The sequence below is a fragment of the Rhipicephalus microplus genome, chromosome 8 (genome assembly GCF_043290135.1).
Source record: "Rhipicephalus microplus isolate Deutch F79 chromosome 8, USDA_Rmic, whole genome shotgun sequence".
Lineage (NCBI taxonomy): Eukaryota > Metazoa > Arthropoda > Arachnida > Ixodida > Ixodidae > Rhipicephalus > Rhipicephalus microplus.
The window spans coordinates 57,933,665-57,950,040 of record NC_134707.1 but is presented as its reverse complement, the minus strand read 5'-3'; the positions used below and the strand labels follow the sequence as shown (position 1 = coordinate 57,950,040).

General features: G+C 46.9%; 2 protein-coding genes across 4 annotated transcripts in view; one reads left to right on the top strand and one right to left on the bottom strand.

The window, feature by feature from the left end:
- LOC119164509 (chromatin-remodeling ATPase INO80) overlaps positions 1-4,943 on the bottom strand; it is a 109,917-nt gene extending 104,974 nt beyond the window's left edge. Inside the window, exons 1-2 of one of the 2 annotated variants that reach the window (XM_037416708.2) lie at positions 4,756-4,943; positions 389-864 (exon numbers count right to left, since the gene is read on the bottom strand). In XM_037416708.2, the coding sequence (XP_037272605.2) occupies positions 389-856 (468 nt within the window). In that variant the 5' untranslated portion in view covers positions 857-864; positions 4,756-4,943. The remainder of the gene's footprint in view (positions 1-388; positions 865-4,755) is intronic. The other variant, XM_037416709.2, reaches the window with a different exon arrangement.
- Positions 4,944-5,685: 742 nt separating this feature from the next.
- On the top strand, positions 5,686-15,386 carry LOC142769060 (serine/arginine-rich splicing factor 5-like). Of its 2 annotated transcripts, none has more exons than XM_075871907.1 (9): positions 5,686-5,824; positions 6,490-6,614; positions 7,942-8,012; positions 8,441-8,527; positions 9,291-9,360; positions 13,451-13,524; positions 13,609-13,710; positions 14,265-14,435; positions 14,879-15,386. In XM_075871907.1, the coding sequence occupies exons 2-9, from the start codon at positions 6,492-6,494 to the stop codon at positions 15,192-15,194; spliced, it is 1,014 nt and encodes a 337-aa protein (XP_075728022.1). In that variant the 5' UTR covers positions 5,686-5,824; positions 6,490-6,491; the 3' UTR covers positions 15,195-15,386. The 2 variants fall into 2 exon arrangements, with proteins under 2 accessions (XP_075728022.1, XP_075728024.1); XM_075871909.1 differs by having other exon boundaries at positions 5,690-5,833.
- The last annotated feature ends 990 nt before the right edge of the window (positions 15,387-16,376 follow it).

Sequence of the window (16,376 nt, the reverse complement as noted above, 5' to 3'; positions counted from 1 at the left end):
GCCCTTGAGTGAATTCAGAAGGCCCGATCCGGTGCCTACATATATGGGATGGTTAGTGAACAGTTGTGCAGCACAAGCAGTCAGTTTTTACTGGCAGACGCTGCCTGCAGTGGCCTTGCGAGGCGAGAAAGTGGGGGGAGCAACAGTTGGCACGAGACGCGAGCATGCACATTAGGGGTATAGACACCACAGCTGATGCCAGATTCGAAGAGAAATGGGATTGTAGCAAAATGACAAAATTGGACCAACAATGATTCCTTGGACAACTGCCATAAGATTCTGCATCAACTTCTTAAATTTTGCTATTTGCTTAAAGGCAGACTATTTTCTTTTCTATGCAACATTGTGTAGCTAGGGCTTGCAAAAATTTGGCGAACAAGGCACTCACCTCAGGGTCTGCATTGAGCTCAGCCCGGGCAATCTGGTGCAGCTTGTGGAGGCGCAGCCAGTCCTGGAGGTCATCCTCTGTGGGCGAGTTGTCTTCCTCCGAGGACGACGTGTCGCTGAGCAGCACGTTCTTGAGCCAGCGCCGGCTCTTCTTGACGCTGTCAAAGTTGTACATCTTCATCTTCTCGGCACGCCGGTCCGTCTCCGACTGGGTGGTGCTCTCGCCGCCGTTGAGAACGTCGCCGTCCTCGTCGATGTCCGACAAGCTCTCGGCCTCGGTCTCCTGGGCGTCGTCATTGAGGGGCGTCGAGAAGTAGTTGTGAATGAAGTTGATAAAGTTGTCGAGCTTGACGGCCCGCTCGATGCGCTGCAGGTGCAGCGGCTTGGCCAACACGGGTGGCTGGTCGTCCGCGGCGGATGTCGATGGCTCGTCCCCTCCGCCGCCTCCAGCTGCACGGCTAGTGGCCATGGCTGAGCCTGCGGGGAAACCCAGGACGTCCCCAGCGCTTTAATAAATGACTGTGCTTTCCATGCCAAGACCGCAAATGTGGCAACAAGACATTCTGTAGTGGCAAATCTAAGATTACTTCTGATCAGCCAGTGTTCTCTCATGTGCAGCTCTAAAGCCGAACATACGGGAGTTTTTTTCACCCAAACAAAACCCATCTACTGCGATAAGCTGCTGAACCTGCACTACCATCCAAAGGATGCTGATAAATATATCTAACTTCAAGGCGAGCACTTATATATCCAGAAATTTTCAAGAATTGTTTGTTGTCAAGTCATCAAGTTCTCACTTCTCTATATGAACAAGGTAAGAGATAAGTAAAGCGTCAACGCATCGAAGTAGCATATGACAAAAAAACAGCTTTGTTATGAGCATATTCTTCCTACTGCGATGACGGCAACACCATTTCTATTAACTCTGATATACCTCCGTTCTTTGCATCAATTTTGTCCACTACATGTTTCCCTGAACCATAGTGGCAAGAAGCTGAGAAAAGGCAAAGTGGAATGCCAAACATGTTTTATTCATCATTGCCCAAAATGATCACACCGAGGTGGGAGAGTTCGAGTTATCAAATGTTCTGCGCTGTTATCATCGAAGACAAATATTATACGACTTGGTCAATGCAAAGGTGGTGGCCCCACCCTACCACATAGATGAGATAAATCGATTCATCGCAGCAGTTTCGCACTTTTTATGTGCTAGTATCGTCGTAGATAAACTCATCCGACTTGGTTAATGGAAAAGGTACTGGTCCCACCTCGTTTTGTACCTGATCACGCAGAGGTAGGAGAGTTCGAGCTATCGACACAATAGGTGTTTTCATAAGGATAACATGTGTCCGTCCCACCTTGTCAGTGGTCTTATCATTGAAAACAAACGGTATCCGACTTGGCTAATGCAAAAATATTGGCTGCACCTCATTTCATGCCCGATCACATAAAGATGGGAGAGACTGAGTTATTGACACAGCAGGTGTTCGCGCATGGTTAACGTGTGTCCTTCCCACCTTTTCTGTGCTCTAATTGTTAAAAACAGATGAGATCCGACTTGGTTCGCACAAAGATACTGTACTGTGAAATAGTGCGAAAAATGCGAGGACACAGCAAGAAGATAACGCAGGTGCTTCTTGCTGTTTCCTCGTGTTTTATGCGTTATTTGGCAATGCATTACCAACTATGTTGGCTTTCTGTGCTACTTCAAAGATACTGGTCGCACCACATTTTATGCCTATGTCACAAGACTAAGGCAAGAGTGTTACGCAGCTCTATATACGATGTCCACTACAGCAAAAGAGCCTCTCCCACTAATCTTGCATCAGCGCATGCCTTTCGCAATCCCTCTCACACCGCGTTCCTGTTAATAGTGTTGTAACACCAAGAAACAATGTAATAAAATGTTCAATGCTCCTATGGTATTATGAGACTCGACTAACTTTAGAGCTGAGAATATTTTATGCGTGGGTTTCAGTGCTGTCACATCGGGCTCGAAACCTTGCCGTTTTGTACCTTAAACAATAAAGGAACAGTGCTACGGCATACCCATGGAAATTGTTGGGTTGGTGCATTCTATGCTTCATGACCCCATCAACTCGTGTCGCGACGCAGAAAAAAGAGAAAAATTTGTTTAACAACCCAAGAAGGCGACCCCCGTGTGTATCAAATATAAGGTCGTCTTCAGGTGCTCCCTTTCTCATCCGCTGTTTGACACAAATGCACGAAAGAATGCTTCCATCCCCAACCTCCCAGTATCTTTGCTGACCACATATATCGTGCAGATACGGCCCACCATAAGCGTCTGCTCACAAGACTCGTAAAACGGCAAGACGGGCAAAGAAAGACCGATTTCGTGATCAGTCTTTCAAGGACAGCTTTTTTTGTATTTTTCTTTGTTGACCTTTTTAGCCAGTTACATGCGCACAGCGACAATACCACCTTCAAGCGACGGCACAGTTTCAACTGCTGCAGATCACTAGTTCACAGAACTGAGCTGTCCTGGCGCAAAATCACTTACCAGCTTACCTGCGTGCCACAAATTACGACAAAAGACGGTTGGCATATTCGCGGCACAAGGTGTCGAACATAAAAAAAAAGGAGCAGGCAACACAGAGAAGTGTCAGCTATTAGCTAATAAAGAGACAAACACTCCAGATTAGTTATGACAACCTATTGTCCTTTAACGCAAGCATAAGTAATCGGGCTTTTCACGCACTTCATTCCAGTCGAAAAATGGTCGTCATGGCCGGGAAACCCCAAAACCACATGCCTGTTTGCAGAGGGCCTTAGCAAATAAGTTACCAAGGTACCCGCATGGTTAAATTCATCCGTAGCCCCCCACCACGAAGTGCATCGTAATCACATGAAGGCTTAGACCTGTAAACCCTTAGGAATTGTTAACTTCAGTTTTATACAGTCGTGGCAAGCTCAGTATTTTTCCTGTGCTTGCAATCGTGGTTCCCTTGCAGTAGCAAACCTTTTTATACAGAGTTAATGGTTGTATATAACAGGGCTCGTCAGTCAGGCAATGAGTTTGAATCAAGAGGATGATTTGTACGGCCGTCCTTAAAAAATATGCTATGAACTGCAATATCACTTTCGTGATCACACATGCTGAGTGCATCTGAATAAATGTTATGACACAGCATCTATGCTAAGCAGTAGAGAGGGTCTACAAGAAGAAAAAAAAAGTTCAGATTGTCAGTTTTTGTACCACTTCTGGCCTTACAGCAATAAATACGTGGCCAGAAAAAATGTGCTAACGAATGCGTCCGTCGTTGACGCGATCCGAGCCTGTCCCAAGGTTGCAGCGACCGGGGGAAAAAAAAACGGCGAAAGAAATCGCCAAAGCCGACGCAAGCACACACATCCAAAACCACGACACAGGCGTGCAAGCCCTGCCTCAACCCAGAAAACACTTTCTATTTCTTTTTTATTCGCATCTCGAGCCGTGTTCCAAAACCAGGCAGCGCGCGTTGAGCCAACGATCGAGGTCTTTTCCGTGTGCCCGAAATCGCGGGGCAGCACGCTACAACGCACGCGAAATACCCGTAAATTGATTTGCCGCACAACAACCCGTTCCGCAAACGTCGCGACAAGGACCCGTACAAACCATACCTGGCTTCCTCTTTTTTTTCTTTTTTTTTTACTTTTTGCTTCGATCTGACCGTGTAGATGAACGCACTGCACGTTACTTCACAAAACGCTCTCGCCCGTCGCAGAAGAAAAGGTGTTCGCTCATTGTAACGAAAGCACACGACGCTCAGACGTGCGAGCAAAAGAACGGTACTTCCACGGACAGTCGTGTGTTAGCAGCCTCGCCTAGCAACGATCGAGACACACGGTACGCCGGCTGTTTTATTTCCCGTTGCAGGGGTGACCCTTGAGAAGCACGCTGCGATTCCGGACCGGCCGAAGCGCTGCGCGCAGCGCAGGTGATCAAACTACGCTAACGAACACAATCACAGGAAAGTCCGAACAGGGTTCCGAGAAGGCTCTTCCCTGGTGTTTGAGGGGTACGCACATGTTTGATAGGTGCGAACGGCAAGAGTGGATAAGCCCCCTCCCATCCCGATTCGTGAGGAAAAACAAAAAAACAAACGCGAGTTCTGAGCTCTACAAGCCCGTCATCGGAGATAATACCAACACCCGCCTAGGCCTGCGCGGATTCCGACTGGGGTGCTAAAAAAGAAGCGGACCCTGCCCGCGATGTGCCCGGACTGGACGCGGTACACCAGCGGTTAAAATCGAAGCACTGCTGGGCAGGGTTCGGGGCCGGTGTTTTGTCGCGGCGATGTTTTGGCGGGGCATGCGATCGAGCAGGTTTCACTTTTTCGAAGGGGCCCGACGGGTTTTAGCCCTTACTTGCAGGCTCCCAGTGGCGACGGCTTCCGGAAGGCCATGGAATCGCGGCGGTCGACTGGCGTTGCGCACAAAATGGCGATGAGGTGATTCGCAGATGCGGTGCGAATAGGGTCCCATGACTCCCCTCGCCTTCGCTTCGGTAGCGCAGGGCCGAGCGCACGCCATATCCATTTTTAACCTCGAACCCCACTACGAGAAATTAAGTAGACGTTTCGCTCGTCTCAATTAAGCAACAATAAACGTAACTTTTAGCAAGAACAAATAATGTTTATATTAAGTTGTTTAACTCTAAATTTGTACTTAAGTTTTTAAGCAGACGACTTTTTAAATAGTTATTGCTACGTGGCGCTTACGCTGCTTAGCCTCAAACGCAAAACGTTATGTAATATTAATAACAAAAGCAATAACTTAATAACAGTATATTTTAAAACAAGCAAACTATTATTAAAAATATAACATTCTGAATTAAAGTACATAATACACTACGTTTGTTTATTGACAACATTGTTTTTGTTTTAACACTTTTTTGTGTTTATCATAATAGAGAAGTTACGCAATTATACAGTGCCGTGAAATTCTTCAAAAACCATTGTGAGAAACTTTTTTACTGTGCGAAGCACGAGTAAAATTTTTTGAATTTTTTTTTGCACAGAATAGTTGGTTTAATTTGCGAAGTGCTGTCATCCATATTACCTATACTTTTAATAAAGTTACGTATAACTAAACTAAAATAGTGTATAACAACTTGCAATTTCTAAACTTTGCACTTTACATCACATTTTAAATAAATTTTAATTTTAAGATTACCCATTTATAGACAGAACAGGGCGCCTGGTGTGGAGAGTTTGCAAATGTAACAAAATCACGTGCGCCCTGGCTGGCGTCCGTGAGATCCCCGTAGTTGCTGCTTCGTCTTGGGTGGGGTGCTGTCCTTCGGCGAGCCCATAAGGTCACCTTTCTTCAAGCTTAACTCGTGCTCAAAGCACGGAGAAGTCGCAGCTTTTTTCAGCAAAAAAGTAAGGCACATCTCGGCATCAAACGAGAGTTCACACCGACGGAAGCGGCTCGGGTGAGTACAGTAAGTGGAACGCTAATTTTTAATTTTTTTCCCACGACGCTCTTTTTTTTCTTTTTGTTAGCGCAACAGGCTTCTTCCGTGCCTGGCGCGCTGTCTCGCTAACCCTAACGCCACTGTAGCGTGGCGCCTCCCAAGGCCGACGTGTTTTCCGATTTTTATCGTCGCTCGGGATTTTCCAACGACCCGGCGTATCTTCCGTTACTGCGCCGGCATTAATTACAAGCGGTACTGTTTAGTCGGCTATTTAAGTACATATTTGAAGATTCAGTCGCCGCTTTGTGCGAGCAACTGTTTTTTTTCGTCGCGAGATTGTCTGATCAGATAGCTTTACCGTCGCAAGCCTAATTACGCTCTGTTCCAGTATTGTTGGCCAGTAAGTGCGCTTGTGCGATTTAAGCGCGCGCATGGCCTCCTAGAACATTCTACACCATGCCGGCATGTTGAGCGAAGCCCGCCAAGCGCTCGAGAGTTCGCACATGATGTCCATCTTTCGGGACCAAAACGCTGTGGTGCGGAAAACATCCAACTGATAATAAGAATTCTCGAGCGTGTCTTCTACTTCAGTTTTTTTTTTTTCCTACTCTGACGTCACTCGCTTCCGCGATCCACTGGTAATGACGCCCCCGCTTTTCTCCCATTCTTTTGTCCTTGGCCAGAGATGACGTCACGCGTCTACGTTGGACGCCTCAACTACGAAGTTCGGGAGCGAGATCTGGAGCGCTTCTTCAAGGGCTTCGGTCGGATCCGCGAGATCAGCATCAAAAATGGCTTCGGCTTTGTGGTGAGTTTTTTTTTTTTTTTTTTCATTGGTCCTTTGTGCCGCCCGTGAATACGTGAATTCGTTCCTGGGAGGACGTATTGCCATTTTAGACAGCGCCATCTGCGTGCATTTTTTTTTCTCGCCTATTTTTTACCAATCTCGTATCGTCAATTTATGTTCAGGGTCATAAAAGCTTGTAAGAAAAAAGCCAGATGAAGTAAACATATGGCGCCTGGTTCTTTTATTGCAATGCTAGACTTTTCATAAAGGCAGGCCACGTGTCAGCACTCTGCACAGTGTGTTTGTGTAATATGTATAAAGAAAAGAAGCTGGTACACGTACGAGAAAGCAAGCAGTTCCTTTATAAATTTACATTTCGGCCGTGCCACGGCCTAAATGTACATCTATAAAAAAGTGCTTGCTTTCTCGTACGTGTACGAGCTTCTTATACATACTAGAGCAACTGAACTTTCCCACTATATATATATATATATATATATATATGTTACACATTCTCTACCACTGAGCTATCCTGGCGGCTATTCCCTGGGCCGCTTTATTGGGTTTATGTGTTAATTTAACCGTGGGAGTGACCGTCAGCGCCATCTGTAGCAAACATGGCGAGTGTGGAACACTTTCTGGCCCTGTGTGGCGTCACGTGGCACGTGAACCTAATACGAGCTGGCAGCTGACCAGTAGTCACTGACCAACACTAGCCCCGTTGGCTACTGATGGTGCTGACTGACACTCCCACGGTTAAATTCACATGTAAGCCCAATAAAGTGGCTGGGGAAAAACGGAAAAATTTTGTTAGCCACCGCATGAACGTATGCCTCGTGAATACCTAGCTGGTACCTCGCTTCTCTGCAGAATGAATAATGGTGTCACAGGTGCTTCCAAACTTATTGGAAAATTATGGTGTGTTGTAAGGTTTACGCAACTGTAAGCATAAACAGTTGTGTTCAAGGACTTGCAACACGGGCGCACGGGAGTGTTAGGATCCCCCAAAGTTTCTGCTTCATTAGATGCTCGAGTACGGTTCTTTTTTTGAGGTTGATATCAAGACATATTATATGTTGGTGGTTATGAGGGCAGATTGAAGCTGTGTGCAGGTCTTGAGCTTCCCTCTTGGAAGTCACTAGGAGCAAAACTACTCTTTGAGCCGTACGCAAGTCCGTTATTGCAAAGGATCTCTTCAATATTGTGTGTGATGAGCTCACCTATCATCTTTCGGGTCCAACTGATGCTGCTGGAAACCATGTTGCTGATGTACTGCTTCGGCAGCATTTTGTGTCCCCTCCTTTGAAGGTGGCAGCACTCGACTTCTTTCTTTTACACTCCAATGCAGGAGTTTGACGATCACAGGGATGCGGATGACGCTGTGTACGAGCTGAACGGGAAGGAGCTACTAGGGGACCGGTGAGTGGTCCAGCACTTTCCATGCATGTGTGCTGCTGGGCAAGTCTTGGGGCAGTAATTGGTCATGGCTAACGGGACGTCTGGTCCATTGCACGCTGAAAAGGCGGACAGCGAGTACGAACGGAGTTCACAATGGTGTTGCCCCCATGCAGATCAAGGCTAAGTACAAATCTCCTATAGGGAACAAGTGCAAACTGCAGTCCCTTGTCATAAGGGGGTGATGGAGGTGCGGAATGTGGGTTTGCATTTCCAGAGTACCCATATTGCACCTGTAGCGTACAGGTACTGCACGGTGCCCCTAAGCTTTATCTGAGTGTGCTTTCTGGTATGACGAGCCCTGATTAACGCTGCCTCTTGAGCGCTTCCCTGGTGTCTGAGGTTTCTTTGCCTGGTGTAGTCGGTGTTGTAGCGTTGTCTCTTTCTTTCAGGGTCTCTGTAGAGTTGGCTCGTGGAATCCGGCGTGGAGCAGACTACTATCGCTCACGTGCTGCATCCAGATCCCCGCCAAGGCGTCGGTTGGTACTTCTGTTGCTGTTCAAGTTCCGCATTTTTACTTAGCATTGCATGATCGCACAGATAGTGGCTTCCCAATAGTACATTCGGTCTGTTCTAAAACCATGCCCCAACTGGCTCTGAACTGTGTACATAGCAGGCAGGAAATCTCTGCACCAATAATGATAATTGCAGGTAACTACTGCAGCTGCTCTTCAGTTGCGTTTTTAAAAGGAACTATTGTGTAAGGGGTGTGGGGGGGATCTCAAAATTAGGTGCGCTTTTGCAGCTAGCTGAGGCAACTAATGCAGTAGCCACCGTCCCCATGGACTCACCGCAGGCAGCTTCTTTTCAGCGTGACCGTGTAGCCTTGCTGCCCTAACCATGCTGGTGAATCTGTGCGAGCATTGCACCACCTATGGTTAAACCTAAAAAGCAGTCAATTTGCTAGACACATGTGCACCGCAAAGCAAAAACGACTTTACCGACTGTGATAGCACCCCACACTGGCTTGCAGCACTTGTCTTGCCTTGTTGACACTGTGGCAGAGAGTTCTGTGATGACTTATCTTTCGGGACCAACTCTTTGTGCTGGAAAACTGGTGCCAACGTTCTGAAAGAATTCTCTCCACGGTGCCTCGTTTGATTTTTTTTTTTTCTTTTTTTCTGTGTTTGCGTACAGTCTTCACTGGCATGAGGCAACCTTTACGGAGCATGTGGCTTCTCATATTGCGATGTTATCCTTTCACATCTTTTTTTCTTCACGAGTTGCATTTCTTTTTTCCAGCTATGGTCCTCCTACGAGAACAGAGTACCAGCTGACAGTTGAGAACTTGAGCAGCCGTGTGAGCTGGCAGGTGAGCCAACCTACTAGTTCGTTTAACTGTTCTCGTGTGTGTTTTCAAGTGCTATATAAGTTGGTAGTCAGCCTGTGTGACACCTGCAATGTCTTTTCAGACTAGATTAGGTAAGTGGGAGGCCACAGTCTTGGGTAATGGCCATTGTAGGTGCATTTTTGTCGTGACTTGGATTGTCTCTGGAATTATTCATTATAGTAATCAGTTTTAGGCAAGTGCAACTAATGACCTATTTACTGCTATCATTGGTAAGTTCAAATTCGAGGCTAACAGCTCATCTATGACTGGATGATATCCAACATCTCTCCATAGCTAACAGTCTACAGTACATGGCATAGGGCATCAAATCGTTCTGGCGGACATGTCTTTTGCAGCATCAATTTTTTGCCTCTTTCATGTCATCCTTGGTTTTAGCCGTCCAGAGTTATCTTCTTGCTCGTTCATACCACAGGTCTTTTAAGTGAAGATTTAGCTCTGATATTACCTAGGATAGTGGGAACTCTTTATAGTGCCATCAAAGCCACCATAGCTTCAGAGTTAGTGCATTGTAATGGGGAAATCGCTAAAGCGACACTCGGAGTGGCCACAGATGCCCTCAAGAGCTTCTTGGCCACAATCTTTTACACTTTATATGCTTGCGTGTTTGTGCTGAAGTTGGGGAGTTCTATGCATCAGCCTGAACTGATCGCTCTAGGCAAGCACAAGCATTCTTTTGTAGACTATGTGCAGCATTGAACCCTTGGGCTGGTTTTGTAGGGACTGGTCAGAAGGGTGAAGGTTATCGTACTTACTCGCATAATTTGTGTTGGTTTTTTTTTTTTTTTTTCTTACATAATTTCAACCTACGACAAGAGAGCGTGCAAATTACACAGACTATCACAGCCCAAAATGTGTGCAATAGTGTTTAGTCCAATGTGCAGCGTACATCTAAAAAGAACAATAAGTTGGAGCACAAACAAAGTGCGCATGTTTAACAGAATTAGCACATACTTTAACCACTCAAATCTAGTCAAGCGCAGTTTAGTCGAGATCGCTGGCCGAAAGGCAATGCTGAGCTTGAATTTCATAGCGCATCACATGGGAAATGTAAACATGCGACTGACAGATGGCGAAACGTAAATTTCCAAGATAAGCTCAGCAGGCGCTGCAATGCCGATATAGTAGACGCACGGAACCGAGGGAACAATTGGCCATGCTGTGACAGGACCATACACTTGTACGGTGAAAGGGAGGCACATGCTTGAGCAATTCACGGGTTTGAGTAAAGTATGGCATTCTAGAGACCGCATCTTGGGGAGGTCCTCAGAAGGCACTTCGCACTTGCAGCCTGTTTAATGTATGCCTGTGCTCGCCTGCTTGGCTAGGTGTGTGCCAAAGCTCCAATATCCTCTTGTGTGTGTCAGCGAGTTGGCTTGGGTGGGTCGGGTAGCCCAAAATATGAGAGTAAAGCTGGCAAAATATTAAGGGTGTGCAATGCAAATTATGCGAATAGATACGGTATAGCATAGAATCAATTGTGAAGGCTTGCCAAAACAGTCAACTCTTTGTAATTGCAGTATGCTAGCAGTAGGATCCGAGTACAATAATGAGTTTGCCTTGCAAACCAGTTGCAACAAGAAAAAGTTCTACAACACTTTTAGTAGAGGCTAAATTCGAAATGTTACAATTTTTTGTCGGCGAAGAAACGCCAATAACAGGCCATGTATGTGTTCTATTCTCGCACTACTCAGAGGGGGAGCAAGCCTTTGTGCGCCCCGGTGCGGCAGGCTTCCCTCCTTTACCCCCCTTGAGATGAAGGCTTGATGAGGGCGCCCCCCCATCCTGGTGTGGAGGACCGGTAAAGCGTGGTGGACCCCCCTTCCTCCTAGGGTGTTTGCGGTGGACCAACCGCTCGGAGGAACCGTGGCAGCCTTCCTCATCGTCGTACTCGACTGGCTTTTAAATGCAAATGGGGGCATAGGCAAGTGTTGCCTCTAAAAAGAAAAATGAGGGGGCCTATTGTAGATGACGACCAGCGGGGGCGTCGTCTTTTCTGTCATTGGGCAACTGCGCGGCCTGGCCTGGCCTTTGGACCCTCCGCCACGGATGGAGTGAAGAGAGCCCCCCCTTTTGTGGGAACGGCCTGCAGCCCCCCTCCGGCCTGGTGTGGCATTTGCCTCGTGTGAAGGGCTTGGCTTGGTGTTCTGGGCTGCGTCCCCACCCCCCCGCCTTGGTTGTCTGGGCCTGGGTTCTTGGGGTGGAGCCAGGTAAATCACGTACGACGCCTTCACCTTTTCGCAAACAAACAAAAATACGCATCACCTTCCAATTTGTGCTGCGCGAACAGCCTCCTCCTGCTGTGGACTTCGACTTGGGTGCCAGCTGTGGCCACGGCGGTTTTTTTTTTGCAGCTTCCAGGGTCTTGGAGTACCTGGTGGCCACATCACTGTGTTTTGTTTGTTACAGGCTGCATTGCGTAGCAAATCTTGTTGAGTGTGCAAACCTTCGTCGCCATATCTGCCGCAGGCTCCATTCACATGATTACCCTGTAAAAGACTGCCAATCAACGGCAGGCTTCACGATCACATGCAGTGGCTGATGCACAGAGTTCCACGTTAGTTTACGACTGACAATTCCGAAAAAACGAATCCGTTGGCAAACATCAGCTTCGGTGACCCGGTGGCCGAAAAAGCTCTTGCTATGTTGTTGCATGCACTTACACTTACGTGCAACCAAGTCCATCAGAACCATAACTCAGAATTGCTGTTCGATGATTGCAAAGTTTGCTCAATTCTGTCCTTCAATTTGGCACACGATGACGCAGCGCGGTCGACGTTTGGGCAGTCTTCAAACGTATATGCGACAGAAATCGGCACACTGCAGCCTCGCAGGTTAATAACGTCTGCACTTGAGCTCGTTACGCTGGGCGGCAGATCTGGCTCATTAGTTGCAGTGTCAGGTTCTTGAACTCTCCGGCAACTTCGACTTGCGGGCGATTGCTGAGCACTTGCAAAATGATGGCAGCTTTCCTCATTGTGGAGAGTGTTATGTCTGCTGCGTTTCGGCGGTGCAGGCTGTGAAGGCACTGTTGGTGCCATTTCACGCAGATTTTTTGGGACAGCAGAGCGCTAAATACAGCAGCTGTCAACACAAAATTAAATGTGTGCAGTATTCAGCAGAATGCAGTACCACAGACACATAGGACAGAATGGTGGCGATAGCAGTGCAGCACAGGGATACTGGAACATGCGATGTCGATACGACCCTCTCAAATTGTGAGGTAATCAAAGTAGACCCTCGTAGATGACTAGTTTGCTTAGTTTTTCATTTCTGAGGGCATATGTTGTATGCTATGGGTACTGGAGGAGATAATGGCTGGTGATTTGGTGTGCACTCCTTGAACATTGTCCGGATTACCGAATGCAGATCTCGCAGCTGTCTGAAATGTCCGTCCTCTTTATTACACATTACTCTATGTGGTACCGTGCGGCTGCCCGAAATATGGTCTGCCACTGTATTGGTTCCCCATTTTGGTCATCTGCTGCAGTAGCCAAGCTGTCCCGCGGCTGACTCGAAGGTCGAGGCTTCAATAACGGCCGCTACAGTTTCATTTCAATGCAGGTGAAGTGCTAGAGGCATGTGCACTGAGATGTCTGTACACATTTAAAAGCGTGAAATTGTTGAAATCTTCGGAGCCCTCGGCAATGGCATTCCTCATAATCGTATGTTTTTTTTTGTGTGTGTGTGCACGACACTTTAGATATTCTTGCTGTGCTAGCTTAGACAGCGATGTTGCAGTGTCAAGCAGGTTCAGTCTTTCTGCATTTCCTGCAGCTGTATTCCTGTGTGCAAAATATAGTGCACATTAATACTCTACCTGCTCTAAATTTATCTATCTTCCAATGGTTCCGACTTGCTACAACCTAGAATTGCCCTTGTTCCTCTACGCTGTGGATAGAGCCTGTGACAGATATGCAGTTGAACATATGTTGGTCTGGTGCCTGATGCACATTGAAAGTTTCCATTAGTTGTTTGAGGTGCAGTGTCTTGCTGGGCAGCTTGCGAGTGACTCAACTCTGTAACATTCTTGTCTTTTTTTTTCTTCACAAAGGACCTGAAAGACTACATGCGGCAAGCCGGCGAGGTGACCTATGCAGATGCCCATCGCCTTCGCCGCAATGAAGGGTAAGTCACGTTTCTGGTTGACCTAATGCTCATGTCATGGGTGGGCATTTGCCTTACGTCATTGCTTCCCTGTCATTTTTGCAGAGTTGTCGAGTTCGCCACTTATTCGGACATGAAGAACGCACTTGACAAGTTGGACAACACTGACCTCAGTGGACGTCGAATCCGCCTCATCGAAGAGAAGAGGTTTGTTCAATTGTCTCCTGGGATATCTGCACGTTCTCCATCGGTTGTAGGTCTTATCATTTTCAATTTGGTTGCACTTGCTGCAATGAATGGCTGTGGTGGGCAACCAACCTCAACAATTGCGCTGTGTCAAAACATTATCTCGTTTATTGCTATGGCTACCCTGTATTTCACGAATGTTGCGTTGCCTGAGATCCATTTCATGATTGAAAGCAGCTTATTAATTAGCAAGTATGCGTTGTATGTGCATGATAGTTGTTATACTCTGGGAAGCGTATCCTCTCACAGCTCCAGAGGCATTAGATTGGTACGTAATATTCCAACAAGTGTCACCACAGTGCCAGGCCATCAATCTTGCAGCATATATTGTGCTGCACTTTGTCACCAATACTGCACCCCTTCAATACACGATTTAAGACAATAGCAGTGAGGTAATGCCAATATTTCCTTGGAAATCGAGGACATAACTGCCGGGCCCTTGCAGAGAGTGCTGCCAGATTGAAGACTTATCCACTGTCAGTATGGTTTCACTAATTGCTTGGAGTCTTTTACAGGCGCAGCAAGTCTCGTTCTCGGTCGCGCTCCCGCTCTAGGCGCCGCCGCAGCCCAAGCAGATCTCGTTCAAGGAGCCGTCGCCGTAGCCGTTCCCGCAGTCCAGTCAAGCGCAGGTCTCGTTCCAGGTCTAGGTCCAGGAGTGCCAGCCGCCGGGGTCGCAGCCGATCAAGGTTTGTTGGCCAGTTTTTCTTGGCTTGTACTTGTGGCTTTTGTGTAAATTTCTGGACAGGACATCGATGACTAATGTTTGGGAAAGTGCCTCACAAGGACAAGTGGTAACAAAGAGAGCTCACATGCTCGTCTTTTGGTTGGTTACCAACTAGCCCAGCTACATATTCTATTGGTCACTATCTGCCTTCATTACGTACCATCTGGGGGTAGTCCTATAAGGCTGATTTTATATTGCTGTAAACTATGCAAGGTGGCAGCATATTCTTGCTTCATCAACACTGTGGTTTCTGTGATGACTTTATCTTTCGGGTCCAACTCTCTGTGCCGGAAAACTGGTGCCAACGTTCTGAAACAATTCTATCCACAGTGCATCCTTTTATTGTTACCCTGTTGTCTCGACTGGCAGCCTTTCTGATTAGCCAAAATAATTTTTACTGCGCAGGTCCAGGAGTGCTAAGCGACGAAGCCATTCCCGGACACCCGTCAAGCGCCGATCGCGGTCTGCATCTCGCTCACGATCGCGCTCCCGGAGCCCGGCCCCGAAGCGACGAGCCTCCAGGTCTGCCAGTCGGTCACACTCGCGATCCCGCTCCAAGTCAAAATCGAAGTCTAAGAGCAAGTCTCGCAGCCGCAGCAAGTCTCCGGAGACCAACAACCGCCACCACTCAGCTTCTCGCTCCCGGTCCAGGTCCCACTCTCGGTCGCGGTCCAAGTCCCCGATCAAGAACAACAAGGACAACTCCGATGACAGCAGTTGAAGCAATGGGCAGCACTGCTTTTCACTTTTGCACGACTAATCATGCTCTCTTGCCGTTGTCCTTAATTCCTCCGCATGTTCTCGGGACCTCCCTTAGACCCGCCTTGGACTCTGTATATAGTAAACTCCACATTGTGACCTGTATATTTCATTTACTGACCTGTAATAAAACCATCATGTATGTCACTATAAATTGCTATTCCGCACGCTCTATTTTCTTTGGGCTTGACATTGCAGCAAGGAAATGAATCTTCGAAAACCTCCAGGCCTGTGTGAAATGTGTAGCATAGTCACCATGAAAGCCGGTAGAGTGGCTTTTGAAAACCTATTTTATAGGGACACGAGAGGAACAATGGCTTGGTTTAGGTATACAAGCTGCACTTCCAGAACTCCAGCACTACATGCTTCACTATCATTAGTTCATTATTTGTGAAGAAAAGGTTGAAGTTTCATTTTAATGTTGCTGCACTATCTTTTGTAAGAATTGCACGATTCATGGCATCGCTCGGTGAAATTTTGAGACGATGATAATGCTCCTTAGATCATTGTCACGTGCCCACTTTGGGGGATCGGTCATGAAACTTCTTTGCTTAAGGCAGCTGCTCCCTTCTCATGGCTCTTGCCCAATGTAAAGATGGGCCGAGTATTAGGTGAATTTTTGTGTGTGTTCGTATTACTATTAGTATATGCTTGGGATAGGTAACGAAATAAATAATTACTGCATAATATATCTTTAAAATGAATTTGGCTCGGTCATCGTTTACTATGGCATAGTAAACATCCCTGTGAATGTAGCCCAGAGTAGAGGCGTCAAACGATAGCACAACTGATTTGGATATTTCCAGGCCCAAGTTACGAAAAGGTGGTGCTATAAATCTTCTCAGGGAGAGAAAAGACTTTATTCACAGCACAGAGTTTATCAAAATTAACCAGAGGGCACTCTGGCGCTGCGATCGTTCAGCGACCATGTGAATGATGGGTAGTACACACATTTGCCTAGTCTTCGTACTTGGGGCGGCGAATCGTACTTGCGGCTTCGTTTATTGCTGTGTTTCGATTTTGTTTTGAAAGAAAGATTCAACCCTTTTGAACTTCGTGACCCAATTTGGAAAGGTAATTCAAAAAGAAATAGGGTGGTGAAGCGCAATCAGTGAACATTTGCTGATTTTTGTTTCGTGAGAAA

What these genes read in the sequence shown, in the direction of transcription:
- LOC142769060 (XM_075871907.1), top strand. Translation starts at nt 6,492, where the DNA reads ATGACGTCACGCGTCTACGTTGGACGCCTCAACTACGAAGTTCGGGAG. An exon ending in AAAATGGCTTCGGCTTTGTG is followed by an intron (nt 6,615 to 7,941) that starts GTGAGTTTTTTT and finishes ACTCCAATGCAG; the next exon opens with GAGTTTGACGATCACAGGGA. An exon ending in CGCCTCATCGAAGAGAAGAG is followed by an intron (nt 13,711 to 14,264) that starts GTTTGTTCAATT and finishes AGTCTTTTACAG; the next exon opens with GCGCAGCAAGTCTCGTTCTC.